Source organism: Mesoplodon densirostris, chromosome X, assembly GCF_025265405.1.
Source record: "Mesoplodon densirostris isolate mMesDen1 chromosome X, mMesDen1 primary haplotype, whole genome shotgun sequence".
Taxonomy (NCBI): domain Eukaryota; kingdom Metazoa; phylum Chordata; class Mammalia; order Artiodactyla; family Ziphiidae; genus Mesoplodon; species Mesoplodon densirostris.
In genome coordinates this window covers 3968866-3993708 of record NC_082681.1, presented here as the reverse complement: position 1 = coordinate 3993708, position 24843 = coordinate 3968866, and the positions used below count along the sequence as shown (strand labels likewise).

Here is a 24843-nt window from a genome sequence, read left to right as displayed (position 1 = left end):
CTGTTGTTATCATTTGTAAGAAAAATATGGGGTGTCAAAAAGAGGGTACACCTGGCTTTTTTCCCAGTGGCTTCTGGGAAACCTGCGAATTATCCATGACAGTCCTCCAGGTGGAATTGCTGGGGGCTTTTTCCTCCTGTACCAGCAGCAGTCTCCCTGACCTTCACTGCTCCAGCCTTCTACTGCTTGTGTAAGCCACTGATTCCTTGTTCTCAAACCTTCCTGCTAGGGAAACAGTGGCACTGCTTTCCTGATGGGCTTCCCTGTTAATGCTGTCTCCACCCAACCTCCTTCTGTACCGCATGCCCTGCCTGTGAATGGCTTCTGCAGCATGCATTCTACCTGTGAGCGTTTCCTACCATGCCATCTGTCCCATGAAGAATCCCTGCTCCAGGCCTTCCTCACTGTACACTCTGTCTCTGAACACCTTCTGCACAGTGCTGTCGCCCAAGGAGCACTTTGTGTGCCAGGCCCGTTATCTAATACCATCTGCAGGATTCCTTTTCTTTTGAACATCCTCTGAACACTGAGCCCTGCTCATGAATGCTGCCCGTGTTCCCTCCCCATCCCACCCCCCACTGCCCAGGAACTCCTGTCTGCTGCACTCTTCATAACGTAATCAGCGTGACCTCCTCCTCTGGGTGCCTTCTGCGTCTAACTCTCTGCTTGGGAATGTGTGAATCTCTTTCTAAAGAGCTGTAAGAGATTGCTACAGGCCATTCTAGTGAAGATTGTCTGCACACTCATATTTTTAACAGCTTTATTGAGATATATTTAACACACAAGAAACTGCACACATTAAAAGTGTTCACTGGGCTTCCCTGGTGGTGCAGTGGCTGAGAGTCCGCCTGCCAATGCAGGAGACACGGGTTCGTGCCCCGGTCCGGGAAGATCCCACATGCCGCGGAGCAGCTGGGCCCGTGAGCCATGGCCACTGAGCCTGCGCATCCGGAGCCTGTGCTCCACAACGGGAGATGCCACAGCAGTGAGAGGCCCGCGTACCACAAAAAAAAAAAAAAAAAAAAAAGTGTTCACTTTTTAAAATTAGTTTTCACACATGTATGTATCTGTGGACTCATCACCCCATTAAAATAGTGAATATATACATCACTCTCAAAACTTTCCTCCTGCTTCTTTGGAATCCTTCTATCCTGCAGCCACCTATCTGCGTTCTGCTACTATGGATTACTTTGTATTTTAAAGCATTTTATATAAAAAGTTTTATATAAAGAGTTTTACATAAATGGAATCATACAGTATGCGCCCTTCGATGGAGGGATGGTGAGTATATACGAATGTATACGTTGGTCAAAACTCATCATATGTACACTTAAAATGGATGTGTTTTATTGTCTGTTAACTATTGTCAAATAAAAAAACAAATACAGACTCATTAAGGAGAGACTTTTATTCAGAAGAATTGTTGAAAGAGGGGAAGGGGACTTTTGCAACAGAGGGAGGGGGACTTTTACAATAGGGAGAATGTTGTGATAGTAAATTCTGCAAGCATCTGAAAAGTTAGGGGAAAAGTTTTTCTTTTTTAAAGAAGAGTAAGCAAGGTTAGAAAGAATTGGATGTGGGGAAGTGGGATGAAATGGTGGCATGATTGCATAGCAGGTCAGAGAATATTTTCCATTGAGTCCAGTCTATTCTCAGGAGGGGCTGTCTGCTGACTCAGGCTGGGGTGGGCCAAAGTTCAGAGGCCTGATGGAAGGACAGAAGCTGAACCAAAGTTTGATTAACAAGCATTTTTTTTCCAATTCATCTATGCTTAAAGACAACTTAGAGTCTTCATAAGGATCTAGGCAGTCAGCTTTTAGGTCTGTGGTGCCAAATCAGGAGGGAGAGAGGAAAATGAGAAATGTTAGTTTGGAGGGTTGTAGCCAGATATTGAAAGAAATTGGAATAACTGAAAATTTGTTAAGTGTTGACAATGTGCGCAAGATTGCAGGATTCAGTCCAATTTACAAATTCTTACCTGGTAACAAAACCATGAAGTTTTACAAAGAGGGGCAAAATAGCTCAGAGACAATGAACAAGACCAGAATGTCATAACCCACATCTCATAGTATTTTCTAATGTTCTAATGAAATGCAAAATTTCTCTCAATGGTCACCCTCTTTTTGATCAAAGATCATCTCAAATAAGGTTATTCTTGATTGCAAACTAACTCTGGTCTTACTAGATTGGACCTCATTATTTGCACAGGTGCAGCAAGGATGGTAATTGGCCATGGAGCCCTTTTAAAGTTTGCTTTGCTGTAAGTTTTTACAAAGAATTTCAGATTGGACTTTTAAAGCCTCTCAAGGCTAGTAAGCCAAGCCAAGAACTTGATATCACCCAGATATCACCCGTGGTTCCTATATATACATATTGGTGAATTCCTCTCAAGGTACCCAAAATAACCTGAGTTTCCTGGACTTGCCAGGAAGAGACCTTCCTTACTCATCTGTAAGGCTGGGAACTCTGTAAGCCAAGTACCAGGTTCCCAAGGGAGTTTTATAAGACTTGGATTCATAAACTCAACCCAAGTTCCTTAAAATTGTCAGGTCATACGTGATTCTATGAACATCATTTACAAATATGACATTCCAGTCAAAGCCTTGGTTATATAACCAGTGTTTCCAATTATGTCCTGTTAATAAGAAAGGCAGGTTCTTATTGAACCTAGGCATGTAACCGTATTACCATGAAAATAAGAGTGCTCAAAAATAATTTCCAAATTCTGGAGGGATTGGGCAGGGAAGAAAAAATAAATGGTTTGTGTCCATTTATGAAAGTATAGTCTACTAAATTGTTATCAGTCATGGATAGCTTAAGAGAAATGAGAAAGGGTTCCTTATATCCAGAATATAGAGCATGAAAGCATCAGCAATATTCCAAACAAAACCCATAACCATCTTTCATGAGTTCATTAAGTCCTATGTAATTAATTCTTGCTCTGCTCAGTCGTGGGATAGCAGTCTCATGAACCCATCAGCTTCTTCACTAGAGTTCTGGAAATTCTGGCTTAATCCAGTGACAGGATTTCAAAGTTATTTAAGTAATGGCATCAGAAGCTTGTGCCTCAGAGCATCTGGCATAGTCTTTTCCATGGGGGTCTGAGACAGCCCCTTTTTCTTGAAGGGGAAGCATTCTGGCCTGTAGCTGATTGCAAGCGCTTTCAGGGAAGCCTTAGTGCATGACAAAAGGTTTAAAATGCTCATGGTTAAAGATCTGATGAGAGTTCATCGCAAAAATAATGCAATTGACAAGGAAATTTTGTTGTTTCTGTGGCATGCAACATTTTAAAAGATAACTACAATTATGATTGATAACACTACACTGTTTAATATCGGGCAAAGCAACACCAGGACATATCATGAACACTGAGGGGGGCATTGACAAACCTCCAGGAAATTAATACGGTTTCTAAAACATTTATATTAATAACATTTCGCTCACAGAAGTGTAACCTACAGAAGGTTAGGCATCTCTTATGATTTGAAAAAGCCTCCCATGAAACTCAATATATCAAATAAACTTAATTATTTCTGGCACCTCTGTTTTTACAAGGTAAGAGATACTTTGTGATTTTCCAGGCTCTATCTGGGAAAACTCAAATAAGCTTTGAGATCAAGAATATACCACTCAGGGGAATTCGCTGCCGTTCCAGTGGTTAGGACTCAGCACTTTCCCTGCCGAGGGCCAGGGTTCAATCCCTGGTCAGGGAAATAAGATCTCACAAGTCACCTAGTGCAGCGAAAAAGAAAGAAGAGGAAAAAAAGAATATATCGCTTAGGATTTGAGTGTGGGGAAAGTAAGATAAAAAAGTTGTCAGAAGGTTTGAACACTTGGTTAAATAAGATCATGTGTCAGTAAGAAACACTACTTGTCTATTTAACCAAAGTGACAAAATATTTAAAAAGTAAATCTTTGGAAGTAATGCAACTATAAAGAACCTTAGTTCTTTCAAAAGTGACAAGACTTGGTTGAAGGCTATGACAAAGTCAACATAAAGCAAAGAAAATTATTCTGATAAGAAAGACTCTTTGGCCGGAGGTGCACCCGGGGCCACGGGACAAGCGGGCACAGAGGTCGCCTGTGTTGGGCGGCGGTGTGTGGTGAGCTTCCTGTGGCTCCGCCGGAGCATCGTGGGTTCGGGGCTGGGGGCGTCCGGGCTTGCGATGCTCTCTGCACACTCCCGGCTCTGAAGCCTCGAGAACACGGCTAGGCAGCAGTAGTTTAATGGGGAGTTTGCCTGCTGGGAACTAGGGGTCTGCTGGGGTCTCAGTTCTTGGCTGGCCCCGGAACACCAGGTTGCCAGGCATGTGACGGCAGCAGGTAGGAGTGAGCCGCTGGTGCGGTGATGAGCAGGAAAGGGAGGACACTGGCTGGTGGCCTGTGAACCTAGGCAAGAATGACCAGCCAACACAATCCAGACCCGGGTCTGAGGGCCCAGCTCGGTCCTCGGCGGCTGGTCAGTGGAATAGACCTGCAGGTATAGCTCTTGTCACTCTAGGACTGGCTTCGGGACAGGTCCTGCTGATGAGCCCAGGGCACCACCCTCAGTTCTCCAGGAGAGTGCGCCTGAGTGGAGCCAGGGTGGTGTGCCCGACTCAGCACGGCGGCCACGCACATCCAGTCTGCCGGCAAGGGCAGTGGGGAGCAAGGGGAAGTCATGGCCTTGGGAGTGTCCTCCGATGAAAAAGAACCTGCAGGCTTATCAAATAACTTTGGTGTGGAACGTTGGTGTGTTGAAAAGCAGTTCTGTGTGCTTTTCCCCCCTGGTGTGGATCAGCAGTGCTGAGGCAGCAGGCGTGATACAGAAGTGTGAGCAGAGACCGTCTGGAATCCCCGAACTCCAGGGAAGCTAGAGGTGACAGCCAGCCTAGTGAAGGGGACAGGAGTTGGGGGCCGGTGGCAGTGGGGCAGGAAGGCGCCCAATGGCAGCGTGGCCCATCTGCAGTGGCAGCAGCCCAGCAGGTGCCCCTCGTCTCAGGGCCCTAATCCTGGCTCCAGCGGGGTGGTCAGGGGAGCTGCAAGGTCTTCTGGGCAAGCAGAGCCCACAGTTCTGAGCTGTTCTTCTCTGTGTTTGGGTCATCTCCCCCCATCCAATGGGAGAAATCTAGATGAGGTTTAAGAAACAGGGCTTTAAGAATGTGGATCTCGTAGCTGAAACCTTGGAACACATGTTTTCAGCACAAGGTGTTAGAGTGAATGGAAGGATTTAGCGCCTTTTCAAGGAGGGCGTCTCCATGTGGGCAAAACTAGAGAATAAAAGGGTCTTGAATAAAAAAAAAAAGAAAGAAAGAAAGAATCTTTGCTTTCTAGGCAGATTACTCAAAAAGTAAAGAAAAACCTTCTACTACCTCTTATTAAGAGCAGACCAATAATCTAAGGAAATGTTTCCATTTTAACAGAGAAAATCAAATTCTAGTTTTGCATCACTGCACTATTTGATATTATAGCTCATTTTCTATTTTATTTTATTTATTTTTATTCTTTTATTTTAATTTATTATTATTATTATTATTTTGCAGTATGTGGGCCTCTCACTGTTGTGGCCTCTCCCGTTGCGGAGCACAGGCTCCGGATGCACAGGCTCAGCAGCCATGGCTCAAGGGCCCAGCCGCTCCGCGGCATGTGGGATCTTCCCGGACTGGGGCACGAACCCATGTCCCCTGCATCGGCAGGTGGACTCTCAACCACTGGGCCACCGGGGAAGCCCTATAGCTCATTTTTTAAAATCTTATAAAAAAACCCACTGATCTTTAGTCAGCTTTGACCACAAGAGATAAAATCTCCTCTGAGAACCATATCCATTCAGGTTTTGTCCTACACTTCCATCTTTTTCATTCTGGAACAACCAGTCATTTTACTTTAGGACAAAATTATTCTTTTATTTAACAAAAACACATCCTGGGGCTTCCCTGGTGGCGCAGTGGTTGAGAGTCTGCCTGCCGATGCAGGGGACGCGGGTTTGTGCCCCGGTCCGGGAGGATCCCACATGCCGCGGAGCGGCTGGGCCCGTGAGCCATGGCTGCTGGGCCTGCGCGTCTGGAGCCTGTGCTCCGCAACGGGGAGAGGCCACAGCAGTGAGAGGCCCGCATACCGAAAAAAACCAACAACAACAACAACAAAAAAACACATCCTGCATAGTTAATTTAGTATAAGTGTAAGGTTTTAAGTTAGCAAAAGATCTTGGAAACTATCTTTAAGACTGACATACTACATATGAAACAACTACTGCTGAAATAAAGTTTTGTGAGAACAAATTCACTGTCATTAATTCCTGAGAATTTTGAGTATTCAATTTATAAAAGCACTTAAGTATCTCTAAACCAATAATAATGGAGCTCTTTGAAAGACTTTCATAATTTAATTTGGTAATACCATCAGGGTAGGAAACATTATATACGCATACATACACACAAAAACATAAAATAAGTAAGTCCTGGGGATGTAATGTACGGCATGGAGACTATAGTTAATAATACTGTACTGTATTATATATTTGAAATTGGCTGAGAGAGTAGATGTTTACAATTCTCATGATAAGAAAAAAAACTATGTGTGGTGATAAATGTTTGCTAGACTTATCATGGTGATCATTTTGCAACATATACAAATACACCTGAAACTAATATAATGTTATATGTTTTCATACATATTTCTTAACCTCCGCTGTTTTCAAGGATGGTGGTCAGAACCTCTCCTCCCATGGTATCACCCTTTATGACACCTTGTCATACCTGTAATGCCACGTGGCTGAGTGGGGGCTTCATGGAGCCACAGTGGGCTGCTATTATGAGAGCCCACAAGTGAAATGTCCCATTTGGAGTCCAGGATTTTCTGACACCAGCAGGTAACCCCTTTTTCTTGGCATGGGAAGGAGAATGATTTAACAGCCTCTCAATATCTCAATAGTACATTCTAATTAGGTAAGGCATGTTCAGGTCTGTGTTCCCCTTCTCTGACACAGGAAATATCTGCACTTAAAAGTAATCTTTAATTTAATATTGTGTCTGCTTTTAGTATTTTTATTAAAATGTAATCAAAAAGCCTCTTGTTCTGTGTCCTGAATAAAGCAAAAGAAATCTATTCTGTCAACAAATGACCACAACTTCTGGTCCGAAAAGTGACTACAGGCTTCAGAGCCTTGGTACTCTAAGCGTAGTCAGGGATCTGCAGCATGGGAGTCACCTAGCTTTCGAGAAACGCGGAATCTCAGTCCCACCCCAGTCCTCCTGAATCAGAACTTGCATTTTTATCAAGATCTACCAGATTTGCAGATTTCCAGTGCGATAACCTGAGCTCCCCCCACGCCGTTTTCCGGAATAGCGAGTTAGGGTCCCGCGGGCCCCCGGGAAAATATTCCAGTCTTCCTTCTGTGGAAGAAATTTTCTTTGGAAAAGGGCGGGAAGCAGTTTGGGTACTAGGTGGGTAGTACTAGGCTGTGAAGTCAAGGGAATAATGGGAGAATGTAATTCTTTGAAAGCTTTCGGTCTCGGTGAATACGAAAAATTTTCGTGCCCTTGCATTTTTACCGGAAGCAGCTGTATTTCTGCCGTCCTCCTCTAGAAAACAGACCAATTAAAAAAAAATATCAGGATTTCATTTAGTAAACACCCACCGGGCTTTTACTTTTGCACCCGGCCCTGCGCTGACCGCTTGGAATATTCAAATAGGGAGAGCGACTGGTGACTGTCACGCCACAGCTCCCGTCCAATGGGGAACAGACATGCTAAACAAGAGCCAAGATGGCTGCTGGGCCTGGCGTGGCACGTGGTGGCTCTGGCGGTCTCCTTCCAGGGACCAGCCTAGGAATTGCAGGGGACCCTATTCCCCACCTAACCCTGCTCACAGTCCAAGGCTGGATTCTGTCCAGCTCTGCAGTTTAAGGTGCCCCGGTTGAATTCGAACTCTGTCCGCCTAGTTGCGTACACTGGTGCAGGGCGGGGCGAGGGCTCCACCTCTCGAGGGGGGATGGTGGGCGCTACGCTGCTAGGGCGCAGGCGCGAGCGGGCCGTGTGCAGCTCTGCGGGGCGAGGGTGGGCGGGGAGTTTGTAGCCGGACAGCCCCTTTCCACGGGCTCCCGACCCAGTGTGCACCGCGCGAGCAGTGGTGACGGTCGCGTGGTGGTTGTGGAGCACAGGCGCTTCGGCCTGTAGGCATCTCCAGCAGGTACTGGTCGGGGCCCGGAGCACAGAGAGCCATCCAAACCCCATGGGATTCCGCACAATGACCCTTGCCATCTCCCTTGGCGTCCCAGGGGTTGGTGGCTACAGGTTTCCCCTGGACGTGGGATCCCACTACATCAGGCATGGCGCCGCATCAATTCCGTGCCATTTCCAGGCACCGCGACCAGCCTAGGAATTGCAGGGGAACCTATTCCACACCTAACCCTGCTCACAGCCATTGCGGTCAGGACTAGTGGCTCTGGGCCTTATCCTAGAGGGAGAGTGGCTTCAGCCGTTCCTCCCCTGGCCTCCAGCAACTTCCACTGACCAGATGTATTCCTGCTCTGGAATGAGGAATGTTTGAGGTAGCGGGTGTGTGAAGGGGTCGTCGGGGCTTAGGGAGGTGGGCTTAGGTGTGGGTGGGGACAACAGGGGAATGAGGGCGGGAGGCTTGGGGACAGTAGTTGGACTTGAGTGAGGTCAGGGCTTGGGACAGGGATGATGCTTGGGAAGGGGTGGGACATGGCTTGAGTGGGGGCAGGGATTTGGCTTGGGTGGAGGCAGGGCTTTGTTAGGGATCAGACTTGAGTGAGGGGGGTTGGGACATGGGAAGGGGTGGGGCTCGGTGGGGGCAGGGATCGAACTTCCGTAAGCGTGGGGCTTGGCGTCAGGGGCTGGGCTTAAGTGGGGGTGGCGCCTGGGTTGGGGGTAGGTCTTGGTGGGATCAAACTTCCGTGAGGGGAGGCTTGGCATCAGGGGTGGGGCTTAAGGCCTACGTCGTGCGTCAGTGGGGGCAAAGTTTGAGGGAGGGGGTGGATTTGAGGGCGGGGCAATAATCATACTGTAGGATTCCTCCTGTACTAGCCCTGAATACCAGTTGAGCAGTTTTGGTTTTGTTTTTTTGAATTTTTGACTTTTATTTATTTTTTTATACAGCAGGTTCTTATTAGTCATCCATTTTATACACATCTGTGTATACATGTCAATCCCAATCGCCCAATTCGTCACACCACCCCCCCCCAGCCCCCTGAGCCGTTTCTCGTATCCCTGTACCAGAGAGCCTCTGTAGGCTCAGAATTGGCACAGCCTGAGCAGGGGCGTGTGGGGTAGAACCATAGCAAAGTACCTCTGCCTTGCCTTGCACAGATGCAGCGAAGCAGTACCACCTCCCCAGCACCAGGAACTGCCTCTGGGCAGAGCTGGAGGGCATGCCTAGTGTTGAGTGTGGGTGGAATCCCCGTATCTGCACTGCCGGTGGGTCCCTAATCAGCATGGTGAACAGCTGGGACGTAGACCTATGTTGAGAGAGGCTTCTGTAACCCTGGCAAAAAGCAGGAGGGGTGGGGTTGCCTGCCAAGGTTTACAGGGTCTGCAGGGTAGGGTCACACCTAGGGCGAGAGTTGTCTGTTTCAGCAGTGTGGCACTGTAGACCCTTTTTGGGTCCCTTTTCTCTCCCTGATTCTACTGTTTCTCAGCACTTAATCCTTGCTGCCCACCCCCCATCTCCCCTCCCCTCCAACAACAACAGGACACTTCTCTGGTTGGAGGCCAGTGACATCACCTGTTGCCCCTTCACCTTACCACAGAACAGCCCTCTGCGATGGAAACCCATGGTCCACGCTGTTCTCAGTATCCATGGCAACACTGCAGCTTGTCACACGTTCTCCACAGCCACCAGCTTCATTGCCTTGTGCAGAGCTCCAACCATCTTTCTCACTTGTCAGACATTTTCTGAGAAAGGAGGGAACTCCACATCTCCGTCCTCCAACCTTTGCCCCAGAGAAGTGGGTACCAGGTGCCCTGGGCCTGAACAGCCCTGAGCCAGGGAGTGGGACAGCCTGCTGTCCTCTCCCGTTTGGCGGGCTTTGTCAGGCCCCTCCTCCTGACGCTGGCCTTTTCACCACAGGCACCTCCAGTACACACAGAAGAGTCCTTGGACTTTGAGGAGGAGTCCACGGCAAGCAGAGGTGAGCAGGGAGGGGGTGAGGTGCGGGGAGTTTGGCCTAAAGACACCTCTCCACCAAGTGACTGGGGAAGCCCTGAAAAGCAGGGCCTGAATCTCTGTGACCAGAAGTGGGGGTAGTGCATGGGCTTTTAGTCGGGGTGGGAGGGTGGGCGTTAATGATGCTCTCACCCCATTTGCATTATAGGCTGTGCAAACCCAGAACAATTCTGCCTTCATACTTGGCATTGACTCAGAATTCCTTGAGTCCTGGTCAGACTCTGTGAGCTGATTACTGCCCCGTGTACTAGATCAGTCCGTAGATAGAGGGAGCAATGGCTGTGAATCTGTTGGAGGATTGGTGCAAAGGGATGGACCTGGACCCCAGGAAGGCCCTGCTCATCGTGGGCATCCCTGTGGAGTGTAGTGAAGATGAAATAAAAGAGACCCTGAAGGCGGGCTTACAGCCCCTCGGTGCCTACAGTGTGCTGGGCACAACATTCAGAAGGGAAGACGACTCTAAGGCAGTTTTCATTGCATTGGCCGACACGGTCAATTATGCTTCGACGCCCAGTCAGATCCCAGGAAAGGGAGGTACCTGGGAAGTGGTGGTGAAACCCCGTACATCAGATGATGAATTTATCAACAGACTGAAGTGCTTCCTGAAACATGAGGGCCGGAGAATGGTAGATACGGTCAGAACCGTGGGGACGTACCTTGAGGACATAGAGCCAAAAGGCTTGGCTCAAGTCAAGCCACCAGACCTGCAGCCTCTGAAAGGAAGCATGTGGTACCGAAAACTGAAGGTGTTTTCGGGAAACACTTTCCCAGGCCCAGGCGAAGAGAACTTTGAAGCCTGGCTAGAGCAGGTGACTGAGTTGATGCAGATGTGGCAGGTGTCTGAGGTAGAGAAGCAGCGGCGTTTGCTGGAAAGCTTACACGGCCCCGCCCTGTCCATCATGCGGGCGCTCCGGGCCAACAGCGAGTCCATGACTGTAGCGCAGTGCCTGGACGCCCTGAAGCAGATCTTTGGGAATAAAGAGGACTATAGAACCTCACAGTTAAAGTTCCTCCAGATCTTCCAGAAGTCCGGAGAGAAAGTCTCTACCTTTCTGGTACGGTTAGAGCCCGTGCTGCAGAACGCTGTGAAGCACAGCCCCGAGTCAGTGGGAAGGGCAGACGTGATTCGCCTGAAATACATCCTGGCTCAGGCCTCCATGAGCACCTCCCTCCAGGGCAAGCTCAAGCTCATGGAGCAGCGAGGGCATGCGCCCACTTTCCTGGAGTTAATGAAGCTCATTCGAGATGAGGAGGAGTTAGAGGCCGCCATGGCCCTGACCAGGGAGAAGCAGAGGCAAGTAGAAAGGGGCCGCATGGCCTCTGGCGCCCAGGCACTGGCAAAAACCAGTGTCCCCGTCTCTCCGGTCAGGGAGCAGACAAGGCTGTTTCGTGAGAGCAGCACGCAGACCGTCCAGGAAGGGGCCACCCTGTCACTGAAGCGCACGCAGGTGCCATGCTGCTGCGGGACTGGGGAGGAAGGCCACAGCCAGACAGCGTGTCCTAGGGATGAGGGCCAATCCCCGGCAAAGCAGAAGCCTCAGCCTGCAGCAGAAGAGTTGGGAAACGAGATGGGGGCTGGGGCCATGAGCCACCCCAAGCCCTAGGGAGCATAGGCTCAAGATACCCAGGCACCCCCTCCCCTAGCAGGCAACACAAATATTTTAACGAGGGGAAGGGGCAGTCCACAGGAACAGTGGGGGCCTTGCCTGGGGCAGAGGGGCAGGGCAGCCAGGCCCAGTCCCCTCGGCATCCCCCAGCTGGAAGGGACTCCACCAACCCAGCCAAAATCAGCTGAGGGAGGCACCGGCGACACAAGAGGGGAGCCACCATACGCAGCACGAGGGGTACCCGAGCCTCAGAGAGAGACCCCAGCACAGCAGAGGCTGAAAAAGGTATAGTCGGGGGCTCTGGCATCAGCCCTGTCTTCTGGCCACCCTCAAACGCCCACCCTGTGGGCTCTGAGCTAATGACGCTGATGGGCCCCCAGGCCACGCGGGGCCTAGAGGCGCCTCCCCCGGGGCCGCCCCTGCCAGAAGGAGCCGGCGCCGGCGCTGGCGAGGAAGGGCTGTGGAGCAGAGACAGGGTCCAACTTCAGGATCATCTACACCGCTCGAGGGGAGCCCCAGGAAGGCAGCACCCTGGAGCCTCTGCGCAAGTGAGGGCAGGGGCAAGTCTCTTCCCCCTGCAGCCTGAAAGGGCAGTAGGGACAAGGACAGCAAACACTGAGGAGACGATCCCAGGCGAGAGCGTCAGCTCAGCTTGGCGGCAGGGCGCTGAGTAGCTGGTTGCCCAGTACCCCACAACTGGCTTTGGTGTGAGTGGGGGTGCAGGGAAGCATGTTCCAGAGGAGGAGGAGGGGGAGGGGCAGGAGGGGGAGGGGGTCCGGGCGGGGTCCAAGAGAATTTGTTGGAGGGAGGGAGGAGTGTTTTGTTCTCTCTAGGTTTGTGCATGGCCACTGGAGACCTGGGACTGGCCTGGAGAACCACAACTCACCAGCTGCCAATGCCAGCGCCAGCCCCAAAGCCTGCCACCCGGGAGCAGCCCTCAGTGGCCAGCCCCGGCCTAGGTGAGGGGCACCTGCAGATGGCTGCCACCCACACTGGCCTGGGAGGCGTTAGGGGCCACTCAAGGTTCCTGGGCCTTCCTCCCGAGAGGGGACCCCTATTCAGTGTCCCCCCTCTGGGGCAGGCTGTTCCCTGTACTGGCAAGCCCAAATGTGTCCCTGTAGGCCCCAGAGGGACCCAGGGAGCGTCCCCGCTCCCCTCCCCCCAACACACACACCCTAGCCATCATCCCCCCACAGAGCCCTGAGGTGCGCCACATGCCAGCCGAGGCTCTGGTCTCTGTGGGCCAGTGTCGTGAGCTCAACGTGTGCTTTCTGGGCGAACATTCAGGCCCAGCACTGCTTGCTGTGGAAATGTGCGTGTGTCCTCTGAGCAGTTCCCCCCACCCCTGCCTGGCACGGAGACCCCGAGGCCAGTCTCAGGAGCCAGCGGGGAAGACAGCATGGACGTGGTCACAGCCAGCGCCCACCCCAGGACCTGGGAGCCTACCTGGGACCTTGGGAAGGAAGACCTGCACCACAGCTGCAGGAGGTCTACGGGAGGACCTCCAGGGCTTGTGTTCTGCTGGGCCACCCCGTTGTTCCTTGGGACTCCACGTCCTCGGCTCGTGGCGCGTGCCCTGTTGTGGGACTGTCCTGTGCCCGCCATCAGGCAGGGCCCGGCCCCGGGCAGGTGGGCCAGAAATAGAGGGTCGGCCCTGGGGACAGCGGGCATTGCCGGCGCCCATCTTCCTAGGGAGAGGCCACCCGCGGGGCCCTCAAGAAGGGAGACTGTGGTGGGATGCAGGGCTGCTGGGTGGGGTGTATTGGGGGCACCTTGTTGGGGACCCTGGGGTGGGGGTGCCGGGACCCGTTGGCTGCCGTGGCCGTTAGAAGTTCCTCTGTGTGTTGTTATGCCCTCTGTTCAATGGTTTCAGTCAATGTTTCTGTTTAATAAATTTCCCTGAAAGTTTCAGCTGAGTGTGGCCTCTGCTGTGGGCAATGGAGGGAAAGGGCTGCTGCGGGCGAGGGTGGGGGTCCAGAGTCGAATTCCTGCTCAGCACCCATGGGACACCTCTCCAGTGAGAGGGTAGGGTAGGCACTTTGCAGACCCAGACATGGTGAGGGTTCTTCTTCCATTTCATAGGTGAATTGTAAAGTTTTAGCGAAAACTGATAATTGCCTGAAAAAGCAGTAGAGAAGTTAAAATGTAAATGAAAAACTTGATTATCTCAGCAGGAAAAAGGGAACATAGGAGCAACAATAGTTGGACTGACAGTGCTACGGACTGAATATTTGTAATCCTCTCCCCCTCATTCACCTGTGAAATTCTAACCCCCAAAGGGATGGGATTTGGAGGTGGGGCGCTGGGAAGTGATTAGCCCATGCTGGGGGAGCCCTCATGGATGAGATTAGCTCCCTTATAAAAGAGACCCCAGACAGCTGCCTCATCCTCTTGTGCCATGTGAGAAGATGGCTAGTTGATACAACTAGACAAGAAATGAGTCCATATAAAGAGCTTATTACTATTGCTTTATTAGTCAGCCGTACAAAGGAACGAAATTGGGTCATTTGTAGAGACGTGGATGGACCTAGAGACTGTCATACAGAGTGAAGGAAGTCAGAGAGAGAAAAACAAATATCGTATATTAATGCATATATGTGGAACCTAGAAAAATGGTACAGATGAACCGGTTTGCAGGGCAGAAATAGAGACACAGATGTAGAGCACAGACATATGGACACGAAGGTGGGAAAATGGTGGGGGTGTGGGGGGTGGTGTGATGAATTGGGAGATTGGGATTCACAAATGTACAATTATATGTACAAAATGGGTAACGAATAAGAACCTGCTGTATAAAAAATTACATAAAATAAAATTAAAAAATTAAAAAAAACAGGAAATCAGAATAGGTTTATGACATTATCAATCACAGTAGAAAACCACCTGTAAAGACAAATTGAGTTATTTGCCACAATGGGCTCTGCATCGCCAAGTTTGCTCCCCCAACTCCACAGCCTTGCAGGGAGGCCTTCCTATTGGTGGAAGGCCAATGGGCGTGTCTTTTGCTTCCTGAGGCGCCAAACCTTGGGACCTCAGGCCCTCAGTGCGCATGGCTACTGCTGCTCCCGTAGCAAAGCGCCTCCTCACGTGCTCTTGTCATCCAACCACTTTCTCTGTAAAGAGACGTCTAGAACTTTCTCCCTCATCTTCCTGGAGCTTCCGGGAGCACCCGGAAACCCACATGGCGTTCGCACAGAGTGCCTGGGACCGTGGGCTGCAGAGTTCCTGGCTGCACTGCTGAGACGAGCTCTTCAGCCCCTTCTGAGCGGGACTCCGGAGTCATCCACAGAGTCAGAGCAAGTCAGGAGACAGGCGGGGGCTTTGCCGGGGGCTGGACTCCGCAGGTACCGGGGGCCCTGGGAAGGAGTGGAGGTGGGGGGAGGGCTACGGGCTGCTCGGTTGGGAGTGGGGGAGCGGCGGCGGAGGGCAGCGGGTTGAAGCGGGGCTGAGGGAAGGGTCCCCCTGTGTTCGGGTCCGAGGGGAGGACCGCTGGCTGCCGGGGTGGCTGGTGGGGGGCGTTCTGGAGTCGGGGTGCAGAGGGTGGGGCTAATGGCTAAGCATGGGGGGCTCGCGGAGCAGAGGGCTTCCTGCTGGGTGGTTGGGGCCGGCTTTGGGGGCCAGAGGAGAGGACGACTGGCTGCGGGGGTGGGGAGGACGGGACGGGAGGGCAGGGGCTGCTGTGGTGGGGTCAGGGTTGGGGGCAGCAGCAGTGGCCTGGCACCCCAAGTCGGCACAGAAGTACGGTCCCGGCAGGGTCCAAGAGGGTTCGTGTGGTCTCCTGGGCTGGATGGAGCCGGGCGGCAGGGCCTTGTGGGTACAGGCCGTGGCTGCTTGGGTCCCCAGGAACCTCGGGATGTCCCCAGGAACCAGTAGGTTAGGCGTTGGGGGGAGGGGGAAGGACGACAGGTAGGATCTGAAGCTCCAGGATCCCTAGCAGCTCTGTGGGGGCTTGGGGCACCCAGATGGTTCAGAGAGGTCACGTGTGCCCTCCCAATGACCAACCAGCCACAGAAGGGTCCGGGCGTGAGGTCAGAGGCCCCTGCCAGGAACGCGGTGCAGGATTCCGGGGTGGGGGGTGTTTGCCCACCTGCCTGAGCTCCATCTACCCCTGCCGGCCTGCAGTGGCCTGCCCTGGTCTAGGCACTGAGGGACGTTTGGGGACCTGGGGCTATGGGATGGCCGAGGGAAGGGGGCCACAGGAGTTCCAGAGCCCTGAGGCTCTGGATGGGGGCACGAAAGGCAGGGAGAGCTGTCCTCCACCTGAAGTCCCGGGTGGGGCGGCCCCCCAAGGGGCAGGGGCACCCCCTCCCTGTCCCATTCCCCTGCATAACTCCTGTGTCCTGGGAGCAGGCAGGAGGCGGGGGGGGGGGGGTGGTTGGGTTTCTGTGAGTGGGAGGCTGTATATGGGGCCTGGGGATGACCCCTTCCTGCCCAGAGGCTGGCTCTGGACCCCCGGGGCCCTCGGTGCCACCTGAGGAGGGCATCGGCCAGGGTTGGGGGCCCTAGTGATCCGGGAGTAGCTCCCCTGACCCTGAGACCGTGCTCTGTGCGCCTGCGCGTGCGTGCCCCGGGAGGATGCGCGTTTGCGTTCGGCGAGTGTGCGCCTGCGCGCACCGCCATTTCCTGCAGCCCCGAGCTTGTGTCCGCTGCCTATCGGGAAACGGGACCGTCCACACAGCGAAATGGCTACCGGGGGCGCGAGAGGCCTCGGCGACGCTTCTCCCGCGGTCGTGCCCGCGCCTGCCGATAGATGGCGCGTGAGGATCACAATTGGGCTGGGCCGCCCATCTAGGGCACCCTGGGCTCTCCCTGCCCTTCCCCCAATGGCCTGGAGCACACGGGTGGTTCCACCGGCCTTGGGGCTGAAGCAGCCCCCCGACCACGTGTGCACCCTCGCCGCAGTGCCGGTGGAGGCGGGAGAGAGGAAGGGAGCTGGGTGCCCGCAAGCAGCCAAGGGGGCTATTTGGCGGGGTGCCCTGGTGTCGGTGGTCTCTGGGCGCTGGCCTTCAGAGCTGGCCGGGTCCAGGAGCTGTGGACACGCGGGGAGGGCGGCTCGATCCTCCAACCACGAGGGACCTCGGGCGGAGATGCCTGCTCTGGGCGCTGAGGATCCGTGGGGAAGGGGCCTCTTTCCTAAGAGGTGGGGGAAGGAGGGGGATGGGGTGGGCAGGGACTTCCTGCAGAGCAGTGGAGCCTCTTCCTAGCTCAGAGTTCATGGAGCCTTTCCTTGTTCTGTGGTAGAAAGTGAGTAGAAGAGGACTGAGGGGATTGTCCAGATTACCGAGTTGCAGAGCTAGGCTTCGTAAGTCTGGGACCTGTGCTTTCTTTCATCACATTATGTATTGCTTCCAGTTCGTGGGTAATTATTACCCCTAAGGCCTTGGTGAGCCTGGTGGACACATACTGATAGTTCTGGCAGTCAGTCCAAACGTGAGGGAGGGGTGCTTCTTAAACTGTCCTATTTGTCATCTAACCTCCTGCCTCCCAGATGCTAATGATGGTGAGCCAACACCTCTATTCTATGTAGACATCTAGCATTACTATTCATGCCAGACAGACCCTCTGTGTCATTTAACTAAAGCTCAACTGTTACACTCCGGGTGACATGATTGTGGCTCTCGTTGTCTCCCTTTCCACAGTCAGGTTCTGCCTTTCAGCCTTATTTGATTTTTATTCTTTCTAGCAAAACCTCTCTCTGAATTAAGGCCAGGCACAGCACAGGTAATTTTGAGGCTTATATTTCAAGTCCTAAGAGCCCCCATTTCCCACAGCACCAGCAGTTCAGGGAAGAGTACCGCCCCCGTCCCTTATTCTCGGTAGAATCTGGCCTTTCCTTTTCAGCTAGCCCTCACTCTTCCCCTTGTGCCCGATATCTGGGCAAACTGGTAAGAAAGCCTGGGTGCTCCTTCCTTTGGCACCAGAGGGAGATTAGAACCATGTATGCCCCTGACCCCATGTGGGAACTCTCACCTCGGCCCTGCCTCCTCACCGTGGTAAAATCACAAGTCACTTCACAACCGGTTGAGAGGCTTATCCTGCTCTCTTGAGAACCCTTGATTCTGTAAGTAATGAACCATTTCTTGACTTCTTGGTGTGTGTGTGTGTGTGTGTGTGTGTATGGTGTCATTGGTCTCCATGTCCAAAGCACATTTTGGGTGCGTGTCTGTCTGTCTCTCAGGTTACATTGGTGGAAATTATGTGCAAGTCTATGGAACTTCCCCCCCACACCCCCCCTACACAACCAAGAGAGTCAATTACAGACAATATCACAGGAAGCATGGCAGAGATTAGAGCCGCTCTGAAAGATGTAGGGGTGGTGGTCCCCATCATATCCCCATTTACTTTGCCAGTCTGTTCGCTGCAGAAATTGGATGAATTCCATAGAGTGACTGTATACCCAGGCTTCACCAACTAATAATTCCAGTTGTGGATGCTGTGTGCTGGACGTGGTGTAATTGCTCAAGCAGATGAATAAGGCCTTAGGTCCATGTTCAACGTGGCCATTGATTTGATGGGTGCATTCCTTTCTATTCCAACCAATCAAAGAAAAAGGATAAGAAGCAGTTCACAATTATGTGGACATCTTTATTTACAATTTGGTCTACTACCATGTTAACTCTCCTGCCCTATGTCATATCTGTACTCTCTTATGGTACAAAGAGATGTGGATCATCTAGACAACCCATAAAACATCAGTCAGATCAGTTACACTGACACCATCATACTGACTGGATAGGAAGAGTAAGAGGCCTCTCTTAAGACACATGGCCTCTCAAGAGCATGGGAGATAAACCCTAGGAAGATTCAGTGACCTGACATTTTAGTGAAGTTTTTAGGAGTCCAGTAATCAGAGGCATGCCAGGATGCCCCCTCCATAGTACAAGACAAATCATTGCGTCTTGAATCCTCCACCACAAAGAAGAAAGTAGTGCACCTGGTAGGCCCCAGGATTATTGCTGCAGTCCATACATCAGGTGACAGAGAAGGCTGAGAGCTGGGGTGCAGGAGACAAACCTGCAGCAGAGCTGGGGTGCAGGAGAGGAAGCTTCAGCAGAGCTGGGGTGCAGGAGAGGCACCTGCATCAGAGGTGGGGTGCAGGAGAGGAAGCTGCAGCAGAGGTAGGGTGTAAGAGAGGAGCCTGCAGCAGGCATGGGGTGCGGGAGAGGAACCTGCAGCAGGTCCAAGCTGTGGTGCAAGTAGCCGTGTGGACCATCTTATACGACAGACCCCATGGTGTCAGAGGTATCAATAATGGGCAAGGATGCAGTGTCAATTTCAAGGCCAGCCCCTGTAAGAGAATTGCCACTCAGTCCCCTGGGGTTCTGGAGGAGGGTCATGCCATCAGCATCAGAGATTTTATGTCTTTCTAGAAATAGCCTCTGGTGTGTTTCTGGGCCCTGGTAGAGACAGGTGCTTGACTATGGGACACCAACTGACTCTGTGTCTGGAACTTCTCATCATGAGCTGGGTCCTGTCAAGTCAAAATCAGATGGCCGATCAGCAACTCACTGTCGGATGGAAGTGGTGCATCTGGAATGCAGCCTGGGCAGGGACAGAGGTACGAGTAAGGTTTGTGAGCAGTAGCACAGACCCTCATGTTACCCATTACAGTCATACCAGAGCTCCTCCCTCAGCTCACACTATGGCCACAGGATCCCATACAACCAGATGAAGAAGGAGGAAAAGGTCTAAGCTTGGCTTTTGGATGGATTTGCTTGGTCTTTGGGTACAAGTTGAAAATGGATGGCAATTACATTCTAGCCACACCTGGGGATGTCCCTGAAAGAAAAGGGGGAGGGAAGATCTAAATCCCTAAATGGGTTAGGGTGGAGGTACAAGGGATGTTTTTTGTTTTTCTTTTGTCTGTGTCCTGGTTTTACTGTTTTGCAGCAGAATGCCCAACATTGAACATAACTGCAAATATTTGGCTGTGCCAAAGATGATAATGCTCAAGTACAAATTGGAGACATGATTTTTTAAAATAAATACTTAAATAGAAGTTGGTCCTATGACCACCTGAAGTCTAGGTCTGGTAGGAGCTGCCTCACCTGTGGACCCATGAAGACATCATGATTCCACTCCCTCCCTAATCAATACATGGACACAGTGTGCCAATGGTCGTGATCACAAACATGGTGAAATTTCTCGAAGGTCAAGTGTCCATAAAAGTTAAGTATTCTACGTGGTTCTCTTGGTCTGTGTGTCCAGAGGGGTGGGGCCTAGATGACCTCCTTCAGGTCATCGTACAGGATCAGCATGAAGGCACCACCCATGAGGCAGAGGACGTTGGACAGGCGCCCTTGAAGAAGGCTTTGCCCCTTTCGTCTTTGAAGATCTTCTGCTAGCAGTTAAGGGTCCCCCTGTACATGATGTTGGCTCCTTTGTGCCCTGACTGCATCATCATCCACCACCACTTGGCGTTGAAGGGGTAGGAGACCATGCTGGCCACCGCTCTCATGTTCTTGGAGTCAAGGAGCATGACTTTGGCGCTGCTGTACATGCCGAAGCAGGTGGCCTGGTAGATGATGATGCTCTGCACGGAGATGCTGAAGCCCTGGCATAGACCCCGGATGCCATCAGACCTGGTGATCTTCACTAGTCTCCTGATCCTTTGAACTCGATGTCAGATTTCCCGAAGTCAGCCGCCAGGTGGGTTCTGGTGAAATCCAGGGGGTAGAGGAAGCAAGAGGGAGGTGGCTCTGGCCACCCCACCAGAGGCCAGATTGCCAGCAAAATACTTCCAGAACTGCGTGTGCTTGTCCAAGGCCCCCAGGAAGATCTGCTTGTACTTATCCTTGAAAGTGGAGTTGAGGACTTGACTGGGAAGTAGTGTATGACCCAGGTTGTCCGTCCAGAAGGACAGCACACCCCGCTCCTTGGGGATGCACACGATGCAGTCCACGATGCCCTTGTACTGCTTGTCGGCTGTGATCTGCTTGCTGGTGTACTGCACCTTCACAGCAGTTTTACCCACTCCATCGGGGCCACAGCCATCTTGGAGATGGTGGCGGCAATGCCTCTGGCCAGGAAGTCCTTGGCAAAGGAGAGGGCCTGTTTCGTTGTGGTGGCAGAACGGGCAGCTCAGTGAGTGGAGAACAGAGCGGAGGCACAGACAGCTGGAGGGTGGGCGCTGCTGGTCAGCCCTGTTGCCGCTGGTACCAAAAATGCAGGCCTGGCATCCCATACAAGATGGTATACTGTCAGGGGATATACTTCAGACTGAAGGATGTGTCTGAGTGGGCGCATGAGCGTGGGATCCTCTGGTATCACACATTGCATCACCCAGAAGCTGCTACCTTTGTAGCATGCCACAATGTGCTGCTGAAGGTGCAGCTAAAGCACATGCTTAGAGGCGATCCTCTGCAGTGATGGGGTGCCATCCTCCAGAATGCAATATATGCACTGTATCTGAGACCTCCATGTGGCACTGTGTCCCCAATAGGAAGAATACGTGGGACGGGGAGCCAAGGGGTGGAAGCCAGAGTGGCCCCACTTTCCATCTTCCCTAGTGACCTACTCAGGTGGACACTGTGTGTCACATCTCCTTAGCTCTGGACTTTGCAGGGGAGGATATTCTGGTCCCTAAAGACTGCACTCTCACCAGGAGACACAGCCAGAGTCCTGTGGTACCTATAGACATGACTGCTGCCCGGCATTTTTTTGTCCCCTGTGTCCAGAGACCAGCAGGCAGGAAGAGTCGCCATTTCAGCAGGGGTAACCAACACTTATCAAGGAAGAGGTAGAACTGCTCTTACAGCTGGGGCAGGCAGGAATATGTGCGGAACACAGAGGATGTGCTTAGGTGACTCTTGGTACTCATTTGCCCATTTGTGCCTGTGAATGGCCAAGTGCAGCAATTCTGCCCTGAGAAGGGTATAGATACCAGGGACTCAAACCTCAGGGCTGAGGGAAAGTGACCAAGACTGCAGAGGCAGTGGAGGAGGGAGGTAATGAGTAGCTGTCGCAGCTGCAAGACCAACTGCATCAATGGCGTTGTACTTTGTCCCACCAATTTCTCTCTTCTAAGTGGACACTCAAGAAAGGCACGTGGGAACCACAGAGAAACTGCTCCCTGAACATATGTATATGGAATAGTGGATCTGTGTGGCACAAGGGGCGGACTGGGGCAGCTATGGAAGTTCACCACTTAGATGTCACTTTAAGAGAGGAGTGCAGTCAGCTGACAGCATCCAGATGCAATGTTTTCAGGATCCACTGCAGCGTTTACACAGAGGTCATGCTATTCCCAGGCAGCACCCAGTCTACGACTTAGCAGAGCAGGGCTACTAGAATTATTTCTGTTCAATGTGGGACTCCTCAATGGGCCGTCTTTGCACCAGAGCTCCCAGCGGGCTGGCCAAGACTTTCTCAAAGCTGCACCATCGTCTAAGGCACTCCCTTCCAGCCCTTCTTCCATCTCCCTCTCCTTCCACAGGTGTCGTACATTCACTGTGGTCTGAAGGCTCTTCCTGCCTACCCCCCTTTATCTTTCTCAATAAATCTTTTGCACTTTCTAACTCCATATTGGCTTCCTGCAGGACCTGAACGGACACATTTCATTTGAGGATAGAGAGTACTCCTCCTTCTCTTCTTTCATGGTGAAGGCAGGAGAAAAGCCAAAACAATCTTTCCTCCTAAAAATTTCTTTTAAAAATTACCTTCCAAAGATTGTATCTTCTCTTAAATAGCATTGATGGGATGGTGCTTGCTGAAGTGGCTTTGCCATATTTTAGTAAATTCAGCACTGTAGGGGGTTTGTTTGAGGGATTTGGGAGCTGATCACACGCAACAAGCTTTATTGGGTTGCATGTGCTCCATAGCATGAGACCATCCAGAGGCTTATGGGTGGGCTAAGGAAACACCACCCAGAAGGAGAGGAGGGTAAGGTAACTGTTAAGGGAGAGGAATCAGAGAGGAGGCTTAAATGTCTTGGTGATGGCACTCAGCAGCATGGCAGGGAGTCTCTAGGTCAGAGAATTCTGAAGGGCACCAGTGGCTTGGCATCTTATCAATGGCCAGCGGATGTGGGGTAAGGTGTCCTGGGAATTGCAAGGCAGGCAGGCCCTAACTGACTAATAATCTGCTAGTTTGGGCTATTTTAAAAATAATTTAATGTGTAAAAACTGGAGTTTGGCACCAGTGGGATTTTGAGCTAATGAATCTCAGCCTGAGAAATAGAAATAGAAAAGCGAGGGGCCAATACACAGAGGTCATCTGAGGCTGATTTATATAACAAGCATTTTGATGTATTTCTGTTGAGAACGGAGACCGTGCAGGGACTTAGCACCTCTTGTCCTCAGGTTTGGGCTAAATCCCTGAGGAGACAGGCAACATTCCATTTAACATCCTGTTACATATTTAATAAATATGTATTCAATAAATATGTATATAGCTGTGTTCTGCCATGCATTGCCCCAGGTGCTAGAGATACCATGGATAGCGAAACCACTCATGCTTCCTGCCGTCATGGAGCTTTGAATTGTGGGAGGAATTGCAGAAATACATATGTAATCATTATGTTAAGTGCTTGAGAAAGGCAAGTACTACAAGACTGCTACAAGAGTATGTTAGAGAGGAACTTAAGTTAGATGGAGGCAGGAGTGCCAGTTGAGGTGCCCTTGGTGAAGGGACGTGGATGCTGAGACCTGAAGGATGAGTAGGAGCTGGCCAGGCAAAGAGTGAGGGAGGTTGTGCTCAGGCAAAAATAACGGAGTATGTAGTGGGCACAGAAGTGACCTCTACTTCAGCCATACACTTCTGCTGCCACTTTCCAGGCTTTGTTATCTCCTATAACTGCCCCCACCTTGATAATCAGTGATTCAAGCATCCCACTCTGATTACAGACTCCCCGCTGTGGTCATTTTCCAACCTCTTCAGGGCCTTCAGGCATTGCCTTTCTCTGTCTCTACCTATCTGTCAGTCATCTCCTTTTTCACTTAATCTTTATTTAAATGACTTTACTCAGGTATAATTAAAATGCACATATTTAAAGTGTACAGTTTGATAAAACTTTCTCATACCCTTTTGAAGTTCCTCCCTCCTGTATCCTGCAACCTTGCTAAACTCACTTATTACTTCTAGCAGCTTTTTCTTGGTAGAGTCTATGAGATTTTTCTACTTAGAAAATGTTGTCTTCAGATAACAGCAGTTTGACTTCTTTTCTAATAATGAATACCTTTTATTTCTTTTCCTTAACATGAGACAAAACTCTTCTCTGTCTTAGAAAGGCTTTCTGCTTAGCTCCTTAGCTTCTGACTCAGTCCTCTACCTCTCCTTTGTCATTGCAATCTTGGCTCCTTAAGTCTCCAATTTTGTGTCTCCAGGCCTGTGAGACCACTGAAAGCTGTGCTGGTTTTTTGGTCCCCAGATATATCCATCTACCTGGATGAAGCCTGGATTCTCAGCCTCCTTCACTGCCCTAGAATTGGCAAATATCCCCAGAGGAGAAGAAGCTGCAAAACACCAGTGTACCTTTCCATGGTTCTCCTTTCTCCTGCACGTTGGCCCCTTAAGTTCTGATCACTTCAGTAGGTCTCCAGTGGTTTAAACTGATCTTTTTCGTCATATTTTTAAAAATTGTTTTTGCTATTTAGAATGTTGTTATTATTAAATATTGCATATATGCAAAAGAAAGATAATGTATCATGTACATTAACAGTCCAAGGAATAGTAGAAAACCAAACGCCCATGAATCTGTAACAGAGAAGAACAAACCTAACTCCATATTCGATCTATTCCTTTAGCTCTAATCTCTGTGCTTAGTCATGCTGGCTCTGAACCTTTGTCTCTTCAATCAGTAAAAGAACATTGCCTATAGCCTGAAATATACAATAGTCTTTTCTCAAGGCTCTGCCTCCCAGGCTTAACCTTTAAAGCCATAACACTTTCATTCATATAGACATAAAACGTTATAGAAGAGAAAATAAAATTTGTCTTATTGAAGGTTTACAGGAACTTCGTGACCTGACCTACGTGGACACCTGCAAGAACAAGGGACTATCACATCCTCTCTGAGGTCTGGCCGGCACCAAGAGGTCTGCAACAACCAGCCACACCCTCTCCCCTTTTAGTA

The 24843-nt window shown here is 51.0% G+C and overlaps 1 protein-coding gene and 1 pseudogene across 1 annotated transcript; one reads left to right on the top strand and one right to left on the bottom strand.

The window, feature by feature from the left end:
• Positions 1-10439: 10439 nt before the first annotated feature.
• LOC132482698 (paraneoplastic antigen-like protein 5) lies at positions 10440-11768 on the top strand. Its single transcript, XM_060088012.1, has one exon. The coding sequence runs from the start codon at positions 10440-10442 to the stop codon at positions 11766-11768; it is 1329 nt and encodes a 442-aa protein (XP_059943995.1).
• An 8222-nt stretch (positions 11769-19990) lies between these two features.
• On the bottom strand, positions 19991-21475 carry LOC132482638 (ADP/ATP translocase 3-like; annotated as a pseudogene).
• Positions 21476-24843: the final 3368 nt, after the last annotated feature.

Bases quoted from the DNA above. Each gene is read 5' to 3' on its own strand.
- LOC132482698 (XM_060088012.1), top strand. From the start codon at position 10,440: ATGGCTGTGAATCTGTTGGAGGATTGGTGCAAAGGGATGGACCTGGAC.